We start from the raw sequence: 18,985 nt of genomic DNA on the forward strand, positions 1-18,985 counted from the left end.
TGCTAGCCTTGAGCAAAAGAGAAGCCAGGGACAGTGCTCAGGCCCTGAGTTCACGGCCTAGGACTGGCAAAAAAAAATTTTTTTTCAATATTTATTCATTCACTCATTTATATGGTAGTAGAATTTGAACTTAGGGAGGTTCTCTACCACTTGAGCTAGACCTCCAGCTCCTTTTGCTCTTTTAGGTATTTCCAAATAAGATCTTGCATTTATGTCTGGACTAGTTTGGACCATGCTCTTCCTAGTTAGGCTTCCTGTATAGCAGGGATGATAGACAAGTATAATCATACCCAGCTCTTATTGGTTGTAATGGGGTCTCATGAACTTTTGACCAGGAGTTGCCTCAAACTATGGGTTCTTCTGATGTCTTCTGAGTAGGCTTATAAGCATGAGCCATCTGTACCAAGCCCCAAATCAATTTTTTTTAAAAATCAAGACCAGAGTTAAATGTTTAACAAAAAGAAAATTTTTAAACAAGTTTCCATGGTATCTGAGTTTGTAACTTTGGTCAGGTTTAAAAACAATCACATGATTTCTTACATTAAAAAAGGAAATATATGCTGGACATGCGTGACTCACACATACAATCCTACCTACTCAGGATGCTGAGATCTGAGGACCTCTGTTCAAAGCCAGCCCAGGCAGAAAACTCAGCAACACTCTTATTTCCAATTAACCATCGAAAAGCTGGAAGTAGAGCTACGGCTCAAGTCATAGAGCTTTAGCTTTGAGCACAAAAGCTCAAGGACAGAATGTAGGCTCAGAGTTCAAGCCCCAGGACCAGCACCAAAAAAAGGAAGTATTTAGGTGCAGAGATAGTTTTTAAAAAGTATTTGTGTTATATAACTTTGTTTAAATACCACAACAGTAGTTGTCCTTATTTCCCTATTGAATATCACCCTAATATGCAAGACATTTAAGGTGGCTATTCACAAAAAATGGTACAGAACGGCAAAAACTGTTTAAGTTTAGAGTTGCTTTTGATTAAGTCCTTTAACTTTTAATGTAATAACGAGTTAATGTAAGAGTTACTTAATTTGCTTAATTTGAACAAGCATTTTTATTTTTTTATTTTTTTATTTTATTTTATTTTTTTTGGTCAGTCCTGGGCCTTGGACTCAGGGCCTGAGCACTGTCCCTGGCTTCTTCTCGCTCAAGGCTAGCACTCTGCCACGTGAGCCACAGCGCCGCTTCTGGCCGTTTTCTGTATATGTGGTGCTGGGGAATCGAACCTAGGGCCTCGTGTATCCGAGGCAGGCACTCTTGCCACTAGGCTATATCCCCAGCCCCTGAACAAGCATTTTTAAACAGACATGTTTCCTTCTAAGTCAGTTATCCTACAAAAGATGAAGCACCTGAACCAGGCAACCTGGACTACAAATCAGTACAAATCAGGACCACAAAGACCTTCTAGGCTGGGAATATGACCTAGTGGCAAGAGTGCTCACCTCGTATACATGAAGCCTGGGTTCGATTCCCCCGCACCACATATATAGAAAATGGCCAGAAGTGGCGCTGTGGCTCAAGTGGCAGAGTGCTAGCCTTGAGCAAAAAGAAGCCAGTGACAGTGCGCAGGCCCTGAGTCCAAGGCCCAGGACTGGCCAAACAACAACAACAACAAAAAAACAAAAAACACAAAGACCTTTTAGAAACTCCCTTGGATAAGTTCTGACTTATCTTTGGTGATAGCAGACATCTAAAAACCCAAACAAAAATTGCTGAACAGGTTACCTTATAGACCTTGAGTTCATCTTTGGAATTTTAAGTTTGTGACAGAATTTAAAATAAATTCAGATGTTCATCTCACTCACTTGACTTGACCCTGGCAAAAGATATAGAGCAAGTATTCATACGAACAGGGATGAGTTGGGAGTTACATCACAATTTCCAAATGTTTAGATGACAAACAGGTGTTTGCCTGGAGACTGAGGAGAGGTCAGGCCCAAGGGCAGCCTGGGGGTGTGCCACCTCATGCAACAGGAAACAGCAGTGGGCAGCAAGAAGAAGGAAACACAGGAGCCAACCACTCAGAAAGAGTGACCAACAAGTGCTCTTTGGTGTTCAAAGGAGAAGAAGTGAGGAAGAAGGGAGTTTACTGAATGTGACAAACACTGTGGTGTGAAAGAGAATGACCTTTTAAAACATGGTCTTGGCAAACAGCTGGTGCTGGGAGACACCACAGGAGTTCCCAGAGAAGACAACAGTAAAGACAATGAGGAACTGCTCTAATCCTGATGAGACAAGGGGACAACAGGCTTCACCACACAGAGGAAAGATGAAGGACCAGTGCACCACCTCCGGTTCCACCCAGAATGCAGATTTCTCTAGAGCTTTGGAAAACATTCCCTCAGCAATGAGACTGGTCCAAAACCCTCAGCGACCCTCACCTGGGAAAGGCACAAAGGCATGCCTCATGCTCACAGAAAACAGCACCTCTCTGGCCACAGCCTGCTTATCCACCGGTGCCTTGTGCTCAGGGTACAGGTCCCAACCCTTCTTACTGCACCCTCTGTGGTTCAAAAAAAAAACATCATCAGCTGCAGAGGAATCAACTCAACTACATGAAAGATCTGATTTTCAGTGAAGACCGAATTTCCATCTAAGAAACTCATAAACAATCCAACATGAAACTTACTTACTCTAATGCATAAGATGCTAGGCCTCTTCTGATAAACATTCAATTCAACATGAAGCCATTTCTGCCATCGCCTTTCCCACCCACTGCTTCTGAGAAAATTCTGTCATTAACTCAATAAGCCCTCTGAGGAAATCGAGTATGTACTATCAAGTATGTACTATTGAGTATGTTGCTGCTTCCTGTCATGTGCATAGGACACCACTAACAGTGCTAGCCTCTTTTCCTCGGTGTTTGGCTTAAAGAAGCAGAGAGCTGAGAGGTTTAGCTAGCAGTCTACATATTTAGCATCTCACTACCAAGTAGCTTCTTTCTAGACATTTGGGGATTGAAATGGAGAATTTCATTATCTTATGTACTAGGCTATTTTTGAACCATTCACACTCACAAAGGCACTTATACAAGTACAAAGAAATAGAGTCTACCTGTCTATGAGAAGCTGGCCTTTGTCTAGAACTTGGAGAGGTGAGCCTTCCCCTACTACTGTTGGCATTTTAATCTCAAAATCTCTTGGCACATTCTGGACATTTGGTTCTGTAAAACTTATCCGTCCTAAGATAAAACAGAATAAAGAAATAAAATTAGAAAAAAAATCTGACATTTAACAATATTTGTGTCTGACTTATCTTTAAAAATGTTTTATCAATGCTAAATGTGTATTTAAATGAATATTTTCATCATGTTCATATTTATAATAATGATAAAAATAAGCCTAAGACCATCCTACAATAAATGAACATATGAGTCACCTACAATATATGCTGTACATTAACTTAGCTCTCTAGAAAAGAATACCATAAGAAGCAAACTTGTTAAAAGTCTGAGGTATTATAATGGGTTAGCAGTTAAAATGAAAAATCACCAATGACCAATCAAATGGTTCTCAAAAGAAATGACTGTTGAAGCCCATAAATCTGGGGGTGCGCAAGGCAGGAGTTGGATGGAGTGTCTGGGGCAGGGCAGTCAAAGGCTGAAGAGGACAGTTCTAACATGAGAGGGAGTGACTAGATCTCACTTTCAGAAACTACCTGGCTGTTTTTTTCCCATCAGCACTATAATTCCAGAGAATCAGCAACAGTACTAAAAACTAGAATCAGCTAAAAACTAGAATCAGCTGGTAGATAAATTTTATAAAATAGAAAGGGATTTTTTTTTTTTTGCAGTACTGGGGTTGAACCCAGGGTTTTATGCATGCAAGCAATTGCTCTACCTCCTGGGCCATACTCCTGCCCCTCTGTTTTTGTCTTTTTGTTTCTGAGAGCATCTTCCTAGCTTTGCACTGGCTAGTCTGGAATTGGTCATCGTCCTATCTCAGCCTCTGAAGTAGCTGGGGTAATAGATGTGTGTCACCACACCTGGATAGAAGCTTTTTTTTTTTCTTTGTGCCAGTACTGGGGCTTGAACTCAAGGCTTCATGTACTCACTCTGCTTTTTCACTCAAGGCTAGAGCTCTTTACCACTTGATCCATACCTCCACTTTGAGCTTTTGGTGGTAAAGACCAGAGTTTCATCTACTTGTCTCCTTGATCTGGCTTTGAAAAAACAATCAGCCTCCCGACTAGCTAGGATTACAGGTGTGAGCTACTGGCACTTGGCTTTAGAAGCTATTTTAATAATGTTTATAAAAGGTTTACTTTTCCCAAACTATTTCACATTTTATTTATTAACTCCTTGGTTGAAAAATATTTAAGCATTTTTCAAAAAGAGGGAATAATTGTTGCCATTTAAGTAACACAAATCAAAATTAAAACTTACTGTTTTTTTAATCTATAAATAGTTGTGCAAGTGGTTACAATTTAACACATCCATTAATGTGTACAGTGCACACTGATCAGTGACTCCTTCCATCATTTTCCCCCTCAACTATCCCTTTCCTAACAGTTATTTCCTACTTCATTTTTCACATCTGTACATGAAGTATTATGACTGCATCTGTCTACTGTGCTCTTCCCTTTGGTATTCATCCACTCTCCTCTTCCTGCCCCCCCCCACATTCAAGATATATTTCAGCTTCCTGATAAGTCATTTTGTTAAACTGTCTGCTAATTGTTCAAATCCCTGCCTTATAACACCCTTTTCACTGTAAGGAGTTCTCTTACAGCTGCTACATGTAATTGTCTTCTGTTGGTGGATCTGTCATCTTAAATGCCTTAGAAATTGTCTTCTAAACTAATTCCTGATTCTGTATCCATCTATTTAACTTTTAGCACACAATAACTGTTCAATAAATGCTAGTTTCTAATATAATGATCATTAAGTGGCCCAATCAGTGTTACAAACTAACAAATAACAGAGGAAGGCAACTAAGGCTCTTCCTAACTCAGCACACTGTCTTCTTTTCCATAATAATATTTAATATTCAGCACACTTCCCTGGTCTATTGGTTGAATTTAATGAAGTAACACTGGCAGACAAGAAAAGATGGTAAAAAAAATAAATTATAAAACATGAATATAGCTTGACAGAAATCAATTCTAATCATGATAGATTTGGCATGCTTCGGTTTACATTTCTATAATGTTAAGATGCTATAACAATTATAAAACATTATTAAAATACTGTCTAAAATGAATAATGAAAGCAGAATGATTATGGTCTGCTTTATAAGCAACAAACATGAAACACCCTTGAAAACTCTAGGTTGTGTCTGATTTATCACAAAGTATTTTATTTTACACAAATTTATAGCCTTAGCAAATGTTCTTAAATAAAACTTAAATACCAAGAGGACAGGAGATGACTGTGAAGATGCTATTCATACACTATTCACATGCTATTCTAAGCCCTCAGCATACAGAATCCTATTTAGTCCTCAGAATAACTGGAGGCAGGACCTTCATTTCTTCAGAAGACTTCTTAGTATAAAAGTTCACAGGACTAAGATTCAAAGCTGAATTTCTGATTTCAAAGCCCATATTGCATACTACAAATCTAAACTGGTGCTTCTATGAATGAATTATAAACCGTCCTTTTTTCCAGTGGCCATTGTGCTTGGCAAATACTTAGTTTTGTGCTGCCTAGAGAAAAAAGTACTGTTCTTTTTTACCAGATTACACTCAAATGTATCCTAAGGCCATGAGACACACATCCAAGGAATCGGCAGATATATTTTCCACTTGGGCAAAAGAAGATGCTTGTCATACAGATGCACCAAAGGCCTGCTGACACTCAACTGGAAGAGAACCTTAGGAGGCTCCAGAAGAAGCTAACACTGAAGTTAGCTAAGATTACTGACTTAAATGAATTACTATGCATTTCTCATGCAAAGAAAACATTGTCTCAAATATCTGGTTTCTCTTCAAGTACCTGAAAACATGTAGTATATCTCACTAAAATTCATCTTAATATGCAGGTCATATTTAGCTATACTTTGGATATAGTGTGAGCTTTCTACATGCTGTGGAACTTCACTGAACCCAATGATAGACAAGTGAATTTCTTGGCCACTATAAGCAAATATTGTGTATATATATTTTTTTCTTCCAAAACCAGACAGTATTCATATTCAACATTTCTTATCACCTGTAGCTGTGTGTGATTGTGATACAGGGTAGATTCTTTCCATTCCCAGGAAAGGATTGAGACGTTTTTCCCGCTGCAAGGGGAAAACCACTTTGGTGATAGCACTGCTGATTCTTCTCCACTCCAATATCAAGCCTGGTAAAGGATGTAATTCCTTTAATTTGTTTAAAATGTCCTGCCAAAAAAAAAAATATAACAATTAAGGTAAGATTGACTTCCTACTCAAATTCCATAGCAAACTAGAATGTCTATTAGGTAAATAATACAGTCTCAACATTTAGTGTGATAACAACTAAGTCCATAACACAAAATCACAATTTAGGTTTTTTAGAAATTACCATAAAATAAAACTATAATCAGTAGTTTATGAAATGCAAATGGTATATTGGTTATCATCAACTTAGAGCTATATTTTAAAAAAATCATTGTTAATATCAATTGTACCAAGTATCTGTCCCCCTAAACCTACCAAGACATTTATATAATCTTTTTCATTATGTATTTCTTCTCCATTCCTCCAGTAATGGGAAGTTTGCCTATTGTCTTCCTTCCTGTCCTGATACTTACATGGTATCCATATCAAAAATATCAGAAGATATTTATTTTTAAAACTTCAATGTTTCCATGCCATGGACTTTGGATAAAACATTAAGGAAGAGATACTTGTGAGGTTAAAGGGCCAGTGAGACTAATAAAAAACATACTAGAAAGCTGAATGCTGGTGGTTCCTGTCTATAATCCCAGAAATTCAGAAGGCTGAAATTCAGGGGATCATGATTCAAAACCAGGCTAGGCCGAAAAGTCTGTGAGACTCTTCTCTCCAATTAATCCCCCCAGAAAGCCAGAAGTGGGACTGTGGCTCAAGTGGTAGAATACTAGCCTTGAGCAAAGAGCTAAGAGATTACATCGAGGTCCTGTGTTCAAGCTCCAGTACTGGGGGCTGGGGATATGGCCTAGTGGCAAAAGTGCTTGCCTTGTATACATGAGGCCCTGGGTTCGATTCCCCAGCACCACAAATACAGAAAACGGCCAGAAGCGGCGCTGTGGCTCAAGTGGCAGAGTGCTAGCCTTGAGCAAAAAGAAGCCAGGGACAGTGCTCAGGCCCTGAGTTCAAGGCCCAGGACTGGCCAAAAAAAAAAAAAAAGAAAGAAAACAAGCTCCAGTACTGGCTTGCATGTGCGCATGCACACACATGCGCACACGGGCATGCAGGCATGCACACACACGCACACAGTCTCTAAGACTTCATCTCTCATTAACCAGCAACAGGCAGGACATGGCCAAGTGGTAAGGGACCAGACCAGCATCAAAAAAAACAAAACAAGACCAAAAAGTGTGGTGGAGAACAGTTATAGACACTTCCCAGGGGCAGACAGGTCACAGTTAATCCTACATAAGGTCAAAATTCCGAAGAATGGCAACTTAAACTCATGGCTCTCCACAGCTGTGGTAGCTTTGTTTTCTCTCTGCATTTCCACTAAATCTTCAGTAAAAAGGCAAACTTAAATCCTGCTCTTTCCTAATGCATACAATTTCCACTAGCACATTTCCTTTGAAAGTAACAAATTAAAATCTTAAACTTGTGGAAAACTTACTTTCCCTGAAACTTTAAAAAAAATTCTTCTATACACTTGTCTGTTCATTAACTATACAAATTAATTATATTAGAAGTTCAAGAGTAGTGAAGGGAAATAAATAATGTTAGCAGGTCTGAGCTCACAAGTCTCTACATTGTTTTTATGATAAGAAAAGCACACTGCTAACTCAGAGTATAGTCCTGATTTTCCATGCTGGAATGTCTGCATAGATTTTGTAGACTACCAAACCACAAACCTATTTCTTTGCTTGCATCTGGGTAAGTTTAAGTGGTGGACTATATTAAATATTTTGTCACAATACGAAAATATTAAAAGTCGTTCCGGTTCTGCCCTGTGACTGCCCCCAGTGATTACCTTACTCGTGCTGAACCGCCTCCCCAGCCTTGACTTGCGTCCAGTGTCATTCCCTCTTCTGGTAGAACCCAAAGTTTTCTTGTTGCCTTGGATTTTCATCTCTCCATTTGGTGGCAACTTCAATTCCAAAAATAAAACCTGCAAGAAATTCATGCTTCTTTAGCCAGGAATCAAATTTAAAGTACTGTCATTCAGACAATTCAGAGAGGTCATTTGAGAAAACAATCTCTACAATTTAACTTGGGTTGGAAGAGTATCTTTGGACAATTAAAGCCAATCATTTTTAACAAATGGTGACAATGGAAATTTTTACATCAGGTAAGCTGTCCATACCCTAATCTGGGCCCTATCAGATAATACTAATGCAAAGCTTTTAAACATGTATATGTACATGAACATGTATATGCTGTGCTGAGCAACTGGCAAACAGCAACTGACACCAAAGATTGTGAATTCTCTCAAATATCTCTTGAAGTGATAACCAAAAAGGCTACTCAGTCACTTAATCTCCTAGAAAGTCAATATGGGAGCCTATGTGGCTGTTGTATGATCACAAAAGCAGAAAACACTACGAGGAACACTACCAGGAAAAGTTCCAAAAAAAACATTTAGTCCCACTACTATGATCCTCAGTCTTACAAGTACTTAGCACAAAAAGCATCATTATTGCCACACTAGATTGGCAGGGCTGGAGGCATGGCTCAAGTGCCAGTCAAGCAAACACAAAGACTTGAGTTCAAAGCCCAGTATCAGAAAAAGAAAAAAAAGCAATCTTGAGTAAAAACAACAATGCTAGTAGATTTACAATGGGCATCAAATTATACTATAGAGCCATAATAACAAAAAACAGATCCAAAGACCAATGAAAAAGATAGAAGACTCAGAAATAAAATCCCACAGCTATAGCTGGAGAAAAAAAGAACTTTTCAACAAATGATGCTGAGAAAACTGGTAGCACAGATAGGACACCTATTGCTCACCCTGTACAAAAATCATCTCCAAATGGATCAAAGAACTCGGAGTAAGAGCAAATCTATCACAGGAAAACACTGAAAGTTATAAGCACGGGTAATTATTTTCTGAACAAGGGTCAAATTAATTGCCCTGAAAACAAGAATGAGAATTAACAGATGGGACTACATCAAATTAAAAAGGTTTTGCCTAGCAAAAGAAATAATTACCAGAACAAACAGACAACCTGTAGGAGAAAAAGCTATTCAACAAATTAAAATTTAGGATATATAGAGTTCAAAAAATTAAACAGCCAAACATCAAATAATCTTATTAATAAAGGGGCAAATGAATTGAACAAGTAGTTTTCAGAAGAAAAAATATAAATGGATATCTGGGCAAATCTCCTCTTGGAGCCTACATTCTAAAAGTCTTCTTTACCACCTTCCTATTGCATATAAGCTAGAAGACTATTCCTAATACATTCTGATCAGCTGTTTGGCTTTACAATCTTTGATATTAAATAAATTTAGGAGCAGAGGGAAAGATAAGTCTCTGCTTTGCCCCTCTTCCTGTATTCACATTATTTTAGCTCTGAAAGTCACTTTCTAATATCCCTACTCCTATAGTACCACCTCTGCAATGTCATCTGAACTGGTGAAGGAAAAGCTGTGGCCAGCTAATTGATAGGCCTGAGCCTCAATTGAATCCAGCTTGGCTTGCATGATGTGCTTTTGACTTTCACATTCTGTAGTGCTAAAGCCGATTCCATTTAGTTCCAGCAAGGCCAAGCAGTACTGAGAGGGCATTTCCACATTGCAGAAAACATCTGAAAGAAAGAAAATAGCATGGAATTGGTCCGGGGCAATCTAGAAATATTGCCCAAGCTGTCCTTCAAGATCCAGTTCTCCTGAGTAGTTCTGAAACCAACAATAAAAGGTAGCAAAGAACAGGTCATTTAAATACTAGACTATAACCTACACAGTGTAGAGAGCTAGCAATGGTGTGGACTACAGCAGACTTATACCTTTCCCAAGACTTAAGATTTTTACCTCATGTATGTTAAAACCATCTAAAAAAGACTACTTGATCACATGAGGAGAATAAGGATATTTTATCTTAAATCACATTAAGAAAAGACATGGCCTTTACTGAAAAACAAGAGGATGAAAAGAGAAAAAGACCTGGAAGTTATTAAAATAAACAAGCATATCCTAAAATAATTTTTCCAAACACATTTAATAGCACTCTTTATTTTCTCCAAAAATGTCCCTTTTCTCAATGCACCTCAGTTATACTCTATATATTTTACAATTAAGAAACCTAACACGACAAAAGTGCATTTGACACCTCCTAATCGCTCATTTTTTTAGGTTTTCAGAAAAGACACTTTCAAAGCACTTTAAAATCATGAAAATAAGAAATAGTGAATCTTGAGATTTATTGTAAGCTTTCTGGAAAAGGAAATTGTCCTTTAAAAAGAAACTTTAAAAAAAGATACTTAAAAACTATGTTGAATCTGGAATAGTCCTTTCTCAAACTGAACACTTCTGATTACTTTTATTTGTTCCAATGCTGGGATTAAACCCAGGGCTTCACACATGTTTAGGCAAGTGTTCTACCACCAACCTAAATCTCCAGGATTTTGGATTTTTGAGATAGAGCTTCACTATGTAGCTCAGGCTGGCCTTAAGTCACTATGTAGCCAGGACAGTCTCAAATTAATGATCCTCGTACCTCTGTCTCCCAAGAACTTAAGAGTACAGGTGTACACCATTATATCCATCTTATCATTCTGATAATAATAACAAACATTTCTACAAAATTATAAACCAACTCCTATCAGCCTCTTTGGAAGTCAGTGTTTGGGAACTACACAGACTTCCCAGGAATGAACCTTACTGGATGACTACACAGACAGACTGAGAGGATGTGAGCTATGATCCACCATTGTGTAACACATATGTGAAAGCAGTCCTGAAGCCTGGGGCCAATTCTCACTCCTTGATCTGCCCACACAGGCTTAAAGAGGCTGAGAGTGAAATACTATACTGAACAGGAACTGCTAATGAACATCACTTGAGGAAGAATGTCTTCTATGAACAAGTCAGTTTAGTCTTAACCCTAAGCTGCCCCTTGGTGCTAGACGGAACTTAGTGCCTGTGATAAAGGTAAAAATAATCATAAGAATCAACTAACACAGCAATAAGCACTTAGTATTTCTCATTTAATCTTCGAAACAGCTTACAAGAACCAGATGTAGAGAACATCAATAGTTTGCCACAGGCCCCTCAGTAAGTAAGTGAAATAGCCCAGATCCAAACCATGCTCTGTGCAAACAACTCATTGGTCTGCTGTTTTTTGTATCTATTCATCAGTCAATAAACTCCTGATACAATCTCCTCATAATAAAGTCCACTTTGTTCCCTTCACCATCTTTCCCATAGCATTAGTTATACTTTAAAAGTCAAAATATTCTGAACTAGCGGACTTCCCAACAAATTGATACTATTTGTCAAGAGAATACATACTCTTTTTTTTTTTAAGGTTTTGATGCCTGAAGTCACTTTATTTTATTTTTTTATTTATTTACTTACTTATTTATTTTTGCCAGTCCTGGGGCTTGAACTCAGGGCCTGAGCACTGTCCCTGGCTTCTTTTTGCTCAAGGCTAGTCTTGAGCCACAGCGCCACTTCTGGCAATTTTCTGTATATGTGGTGCTAAGGAATCGAACCCAGGGCTTCATGTATGGGAGGCAAGCACTCTTGCCACTAGGCCATATTCCCAGCCCCAAGAGAATACATATTCTTTGCTGAAGAAATACAACTGTTAAAAGCTCTGCCAAGAATTCTGTTCACATTTTTAAATCCATGAAATATGTCTTATAAACATGAATGAGAATCATTTGATAAAGTTCAAATATAATTGACAATTGAATAAAATGTCACTATTCGTACTCATTATAGTTAAGCGTGAGAAACTATATCCAAACTATCACTAGATTCATGTTTTCATTAAAACAATTATTGGAAGACAACCACAGGCATTGTTTTGAGATTGTCTATAGCAATTCTCATGACACAGTGGCAGTTGAGTATTTGTGATAGGGACCATCTGGTCAGCAAGCCAAAATGTTTTATAGAAAAAAGTTTGTGGACCCTTAGGCAATCCGGCGGTTAAGGTTTACATAAAATGTATAAAATGCCCACATGTGAAAAGGGATGACCTCAAACTATATGTATATATGTAATATGTGTATATCTCTAGTCTGTAACATAGAGATGACAGGAACTTTGTTTTACCATGAAGGTTTTCTTTCTGTAACAAAGAGTTGAGTTGATTCATGGAGCTGAAGATGAGAATAGACTCTACAGATGCTCTGTACCGTCCAGAATGCTCAGTGCTGACATTCAGTCCCAGGCTTTGAATTCCTGGGCCTGTCTCCATTCCTTCCAGGAGCGGAAGATCATGGGGAATAAAGCTGGTAACCACACTATGAAGAGTTGGCTCCTTAGAATCTGGGTCAAGTAACCAGGATGCAACCTGAATGGGAGAGCAACCAGAATATTTTCTTTATTTAAAAAAGACATTTCTGTTCCCTTCAGTTAAAAGTGAAAAATCTCATTCATTTTTATTTAACATTTCTTCACTAGTCAAACTAATTTGGGCTAAGCTATTACAGTAAAGACTGGCCTACATGGCTTAAGGTTTACTTAGTTCTTCCAATAAAATGTGAAGCATAAATGTTTTGTCACTTCTTTTTCAGAAATCCTCTAGATTTTTCCCTTCAGGATAGGTGTCAGTCATCAGAATCACTTAAACTGGTCATTTGATTGCTGTTTTTAGCTTCCTCACAAGACTGAAAAACCTATAGTTTCTAGTAGTTGATCTAGCAGATCATGAACTAGATTTAGCATAAGGAAATCCAAACTCTATTCATACATTTGAAAGTCAGTAAGCTTGCCTTATGTGCAGTTTTTTTTTGTTTTTGTTTTTGTTTTTTGCCAGTCCTGGGCCTTGGACTCAGGGCCTGAGCACTGTCCCTGGCTTCTTCCCGCTCAAGGCTAGCACTCTGCCACTTGAGCCACAGCGCCGCTTCTGGCCGTTTTCTGCATATGTGGTGCTGGAGAATCGAACCTAGGGCCTCGTGTATCCGAGGCAGGCACTCTTGCCACTAGGCTATATCCCCAGCCCCTTATGTGCAGTTTTATTAGACACATTTTAACCAACCTTGAAAGACAAATTTAAAATTCCTCCACACACATTACAGCTTTCAGTCAGTCCCACATTACTGTCAGTTATGTTCAAATCATGGTGTGATCTGCTGAGAGTTTCCTTGTCCTCAATTTTGTGAAAATATGACTCCAAAAAAGAAAATGATATTCAAAAAGGTAAAAGTTACAGTAATCCCAGCAAGCCAATAGGATTTATAAGGTGCTTAAATGATAAAGTGAAAATTTTAGATCTGTCTAAATCCACCATGTCTTTAGCAGAAGTTGTAAAGCATTATGCAGAAAAAATGAATCAAGCATCTGCAGTATTCAAGATAAAGAGCATGAGCTAAGATCTAGTCTCTGGTGAGCAGTATTAACGTGTAAGACAATTTTCCTAATAGTAATGTATATTACTAACTCTGATGGCTTAACGTTATGGCATCTCAGAGCCAGTATTATGGCATCCATATGATATAGGTTTAGAGTATAAAACTCTACGCATACTTAGCATTTGTGGTTTTTCCTCAGTGATGGTCTCCTTGGAACCAGGTGTCCACAGATAACCAGTGTTCACTGTATATGATTCATTTTCTGCTTTTTGTAAGTTACAAATGAAGTTGTACAGCAAGTATTCAATAAGAGTCTGAGGAAAAGTTATATACTATTTAATATAAAAATGATATTTTTATTTTAGTTATCTTCTTATACCATAAATGTAATTTAATGCCACAGCATAGTAAGGTACTGTGAGTTTGAAACCAGCCTGGGCTACATAACAAGACTGTCCAAAAACAAAAGCAAAACAATTTTAAAAAACAAGAATGCATATCACACAAAAAGGGCTGGGAATATGGCCTAGTAGCAAGAGTGTTTGCCTCTTATACATGAAGCCCTGGGTTTGATTCTTCAGCACCACATAAATAGAAAAGGCCAGAAATGGCGCTGTGACTCAAGTGGCAGAGTGCTACAATTGAGCAAAAAGAAGCCAGAGACAGTGCTCAGGCCCTCAGTTCAAGCCCCAGGACTGGCAAGAAAAAGGGGGGGGGGGGGCTTTTTCATTTACATAGAAGTAGTTAGTACATGAAGATTTTATTACTAATAGGTGAGATTATTAGACAGAGAAGAGACTTTTCTGAAAGACTTCAAGTTGCATTACTAAAACTAAATAAAAACCAAGTTACTTAATAATTAAACCTAAACACAAACAATGTTTAGGTATATAAAAATTAAATATGACATAGAACCTTAGGATCTTCATAACTTTGTTCCAGGGAGATGCCACAAGACAAAAGAAGAATTTTATAGCTCTTGATGAAGTCGTAGATGATTACAGAATGTTCTTTATCACTTTGCTTTTGCAAACAGGATTGAAGATGCCACATCCTGTCTTTCACAGTCAAGCGTGGATCCAGAGAAGGTGGAGCCAAACTAGCACTAATTTCTTGAAGAAAAAAAATGCAAAAATTACATGCATTCATTTAAAGCAGTAATCTTTATTAAAAAGGCTCAAAAATGCTCAAGAAACCTAAGAATCTGGTTCTAAGTGACAGCCAATTTAGCATGCCTTTATTCAAGTCATATCAACTATATAGATGAAGCAACTCATATCTAAAAATTATGATTGGGCTACAAGATTTAAAATGCCTGATCTTTATGCGGGAGAAATTTTCAGAAGGACTTACGTAAGACATTTTTAAAAGAGTTTTAAAGAAGATAGCCATATAATAATATATCCACATTAAAAGAAGCCCAAGAAACTACTAAGCCCAACCTATTTTCCTACAAAACCAATGAAAATATTTCATTCTGGCTGAGGAACAGATGCTATGTGGCTTTGCTGTTTTCTCTTGTCCAAAACTAACCAAGAGCTAAGTGTGTCCAGTAACCACAATTCATTTCTGGCCTACATCGTTTCAATTCTAAAGGTTCCTCCAGAAGCTGTGTAACTATGGTTCTGTAAATCAACAGATGAGCTCCAGAGAAAGACTGAGAAGAAATTTCATGGTTCATCATTAACAACAGTCTTATGGGGCAGGCAGTAAGGACTAAGGGAGATCTTTTCAAAACATTCATCATTCATTGTGAGGACATAGGTAGAAACATTTGGCTAGCAAAAGAAACATTTGTTCTAGTTAACATATGCATGTATGTATATATTAGCTATTCTCAAAATAATAATATACAACACTTTAATTCTAAAAATAAGTAATCTTAGCAAATTCCTCTTGACAAGCAAGACTACTACCTGTTATGTTTCATTAATTATACACTGACTTAGTCAAATGCTGATTACTTACCAGAATGTGTTTGTTCCTTTTGCAGTGAAACATAGTAAGCATCCCTTCCACCCCAGCACACTGCCAGTCCAACCACAAAGATGTCATCCGAGCCCTGAACAAGAAATCCATCATCTATAGTAAGGGTTTCCTGAGGTAAATTGACTAAGAAAAGTAAAAGTGAAATGCAAAGTAAATATTTTAAAAATAGTGAAAGAAACAATAGTGCATATCATCACTTAGGGACCTAATTATGTTGAACAAAAGTAGACAAAATATAAACTGGCTATACTCCAAAAAAAAATAGAAGACATAAGCAAATGGCTAAAAACAATGAAAACTTAAAATATGTGACTGGAAAAGTTTGTAGATATTAAAATTGCATTATTTGTATAGTTAGGTTATGTAAGATCTATCTAGACTTGACATCAACTAAGATATCTGTCATCTTGAAAAATCTACTGAAGATTTCCTAAAATAGATCCATAAAAATGAATAAAGGGGAAAAATTCAATGTTTTAAAAAGGTGCCTTTTAAATTTCTATCACTCAAACAGAAACAAAGACCACTTGCATAGAAACTGTATAGCAAATTCAGCAATTCTTAACTAAGAAATTCTACTAAGTGTCCTATATTTCAGTGAAATATTATGATTTTATATCTGCAAATATTTTTTACTAAAATCATGTAATCTCAATTTCACAAAGGTTTTATTTGTATTTGTATCTCATTTTAGGGAAACTTTGTCACACAGAAACTTGGTACATATTTGTTAAGTTTAAGTAAATATTCTTTATCCTTCTAGCATAAGTAAGGCCTGATAGTAAAAATGTGCTCAATCTTCTGCTTGATAAATGAAAATGGGAAGAGACACAAATGCTTAAATAAGCCAACTCATTTGCAATTTTATAATATGCAGTTTTAATAAAGTGAAGTCAAAACAAATTTCAAAAATGTTAAAGGTGGACAAAGGAGCTAAATAGAGACAATGAAGAATGGCCAATAAACATATGAGGAAATGTTCAACATCCCTGGCCAAAAAGGAAATGCAAATCAAAATAACAATGAGATTCCATCTCAACGGAGGAAGATTGGCCATCAACAAGAATTTGGTGGGGGTAGGGGGGCGGGGCGGACAGGGAGGAGGGGATCCCTATTACACTGGGAATGTAAACAATACAACTAACCTATCACAACTACCCTATGATCCAGCCATATCATACTTAGGCATCTACCCAGAACATTACAAGTAAGATACTTGGTACATGCATGTTCATTGCTGTAGTACTATTCACGATATCCATGTTACAGAAACATCCTAGATGTCCTGCAATAAATGAGTAGACCAAGAAAATGTGGTACATATAACACAATGGAATTTTATTCATCCATTAGAGAGAATATTATGTCATTTGCAAAGAAATTGGATGAACTGAGAAAAAAAATCATGTTAAGTGAAGTAGGCCAAGCTCAGAGACACAAACAGCACATGTTCTCTTTCAGATGTGAAAGTTGGATCTAACATACAAATATGCATGATAACATTCATAAGGTTCAATGCATTTACAGTACACACAAAGTGACTAAAGGAGGGTATACTTGGAAGAATAAAGGTTTAACTCCTGTGAGCAACTAATATACTGCTTAGCAAAATGAATACCAGGAAGTGAAAACATGCTTCAGGAGATGGACAAAGATGGGTAAAGCAGGAGTAGAGGAAGGGTGAGCAGATGCAGTAGAATAAGCAACATACATTATATAAAAATTGAACTATGTAACTTTAGGGTAGGGATAGGATGGGGGGAAATAAGGGAGAATGATGGGGTGACACTGATCAAGATGCACTGTATTCATAACCTCACGTATGGAATTGTAACCACTTTGTACAACTACTTACTTAACTTTAATGAAGATCTCAAAACAAACAAAAAAAACATGTTAAAGAAAGGCTCATGCATGCATTACATAACTCAGTGGACACAGAAAATCTGTTAGTTCTGTTATCAGTTGCATCAGTGTATGATCTACCAAGTGTTTCCCTGCCCTTAATTACATAAAAATATGCTTCCTCCAAAACAAAATGTCTCTTCAAAGTAAAGTAAAAAATGGTGTGCTTAAGTGATAAAGGCAAAATTGTTGAAAAGTAGTATGTCTTCAGCAGAAGTAGGCTTCCATTAAAGGAAAAACAAATCAAGCAAATATAGTACAGTACTAAACTCTAGGTACCCTATGCATTTATTTTCCTCCAACAGGGGCCTCGTTGGAATTATATATTTGTGGGTACCAAGGGTATAATGCACATAAAAGTAATCATTAAATATACATTCCATGAAATGAAGATCAAATGCCCAAATTTTATTAACAGATTCACAAAGAGATTTAAGAAACTGAATCAATAGGTTGCTAAGCTGACTACAGCTATTTCTCATGATCAATAACAGAGTTCACACAATGAGAGAATTAATGATGGCACTAATTGACCAAAAGTTTCAATTCTGAAAATGTTGATAGCTCCCTGAAGATTTGGAATAAACGCTTTAGTTTAGAATCCATGACTGGGGCTGGGAATGTGGCCTAGTGGTAGAGTGCTTGTCTAGCGTACATGAAGCCCCTGGGTTCAATTCCTCAGCACCACATACACAGAAAAAGCCAGAAGTGGTGCTGTGGCTCCAGTGGTAGAGTGCTAGCCTGAGCAAAAAACTCGGGCCCTGAGTTCAAGGCCCAGGACTGGCAAAAAAAAAAAAAAAAAAAGAATCTACGACTATTAACAAGGTCTAACACTTGAGACAAATCTTGAAAAATGTAGGTAATAAACAATGTGAAAACTAGAATGCATTTGTGTTATGTACTTTTATGATTATGTAAATAAACAAGGACATTGCAACAGGAAACTAATGATCAAAAAGAAATATTATGCCACATTAAAATATCATCAAAGAAATATCTGCTCATATCTAAAATATATAGTACCGTACAGTTTTCTTCATAAAATTTATATTCTACTAATATGTTTTACAGCTACCACCTAGAATGAAAGTTAACTACTAGTAACCAACTGAGCCAAATAAATATAGCAGTTTTACACATAATCCAGATGGAAGGTATTCATTAAGATATACTTATCAAATGTTCAGATTACATCTAATATTTAATGCTGAAAAACTGAGATGATATCTCAGTCCATGAACTAAAGATAAACATAAAAATATAAACATTTTAAAAGAGAATCTTGGGCTGGGGATATAGCCTACTGGCAAGAGTGCCTGCCTCGGATACACGAGGCCCTAGGTTCGATTCCCAAGCACCACATATACAGAAAACGGCCAGAAGCGGCGCTGTGGCTCAAGTGGCAGAGTGCTAGCCTTGAGCGGGAAGAAGCCAGGGACAGTGCTCAGGCCGAGTCCAAGGCCCACGACTGGCCAAAAAAAAAAAAAA

The 18,985-nt window shown here is 37.3% G+C and overlaps 1 protein-coding gene across 2 annotated transcripts in view; it reads right to left on the minus strand.

The window, feature by feature from the left end:
• Polq (DNA polymerase theta) overlaps positions 1 to 18,985 on the minus strand; it is a 66,573-nt gene that overhangs the window by 18,372 nt on the left and 29,216 nt on the right. Inside the window, exons 17-24 of one of the 2 annotated variants that reach the window (XM_048346726.1) lie at positions 15,572 to 15,715; positions 14,519 to 14,715; positions 12,363 to 12,603; positions 9,696 to 9,889; positions 8,110 to 8,247; positions 6,158 to 6,332; positions 3,061 to 3,187; positions 2,388 to 2,509 (exon numbers count right to left, since the gene is read on the minus strand). In XM_048346726.1, coding sequence (XP_048202683.1) covers positions 2,388 to 2,509; positions 3,061 to 3,187; positions 6,158 to 6,332; positions 8,110 to 8,247; positions 9,696 to 9,889; positions 12,363 to 12,603; positions 14,519 to 14,715; positions 15,572 to 15,715 — 1,338 coding nt within the window. Of the gene's footprint in view, positions 1 to 2,387; positions 2,510 to 3,060; positions 3,188 to 4,968; positions 5,040 to 6,157; positions 6,333 to 8,109; positions 8,248 to 9,695; positions 9,890 to 12,362; positions 12,604 to 14,518; positions 14,716 to 15,571; positions 15,716 to 18,985 lie in introns of those variants that run through there. The other variant, XM_048346727.1, reaches the window with a different exon arrangement.

This window comes from Perognathus longimembris, chromosome 5, assembly GCF_023159225.1.
Source record: "Perognathus longimembris pacificus isolate PPM17 chromosome 5, ASM2315922v1, whole genome shotgun sequence".
NCBI classification, from domain to species: Eukaryota; Metazoa; Chordata; class Mammalia; order Rodentia; family Heteromyidae; genus Perognathus; species Perognathus longimembris.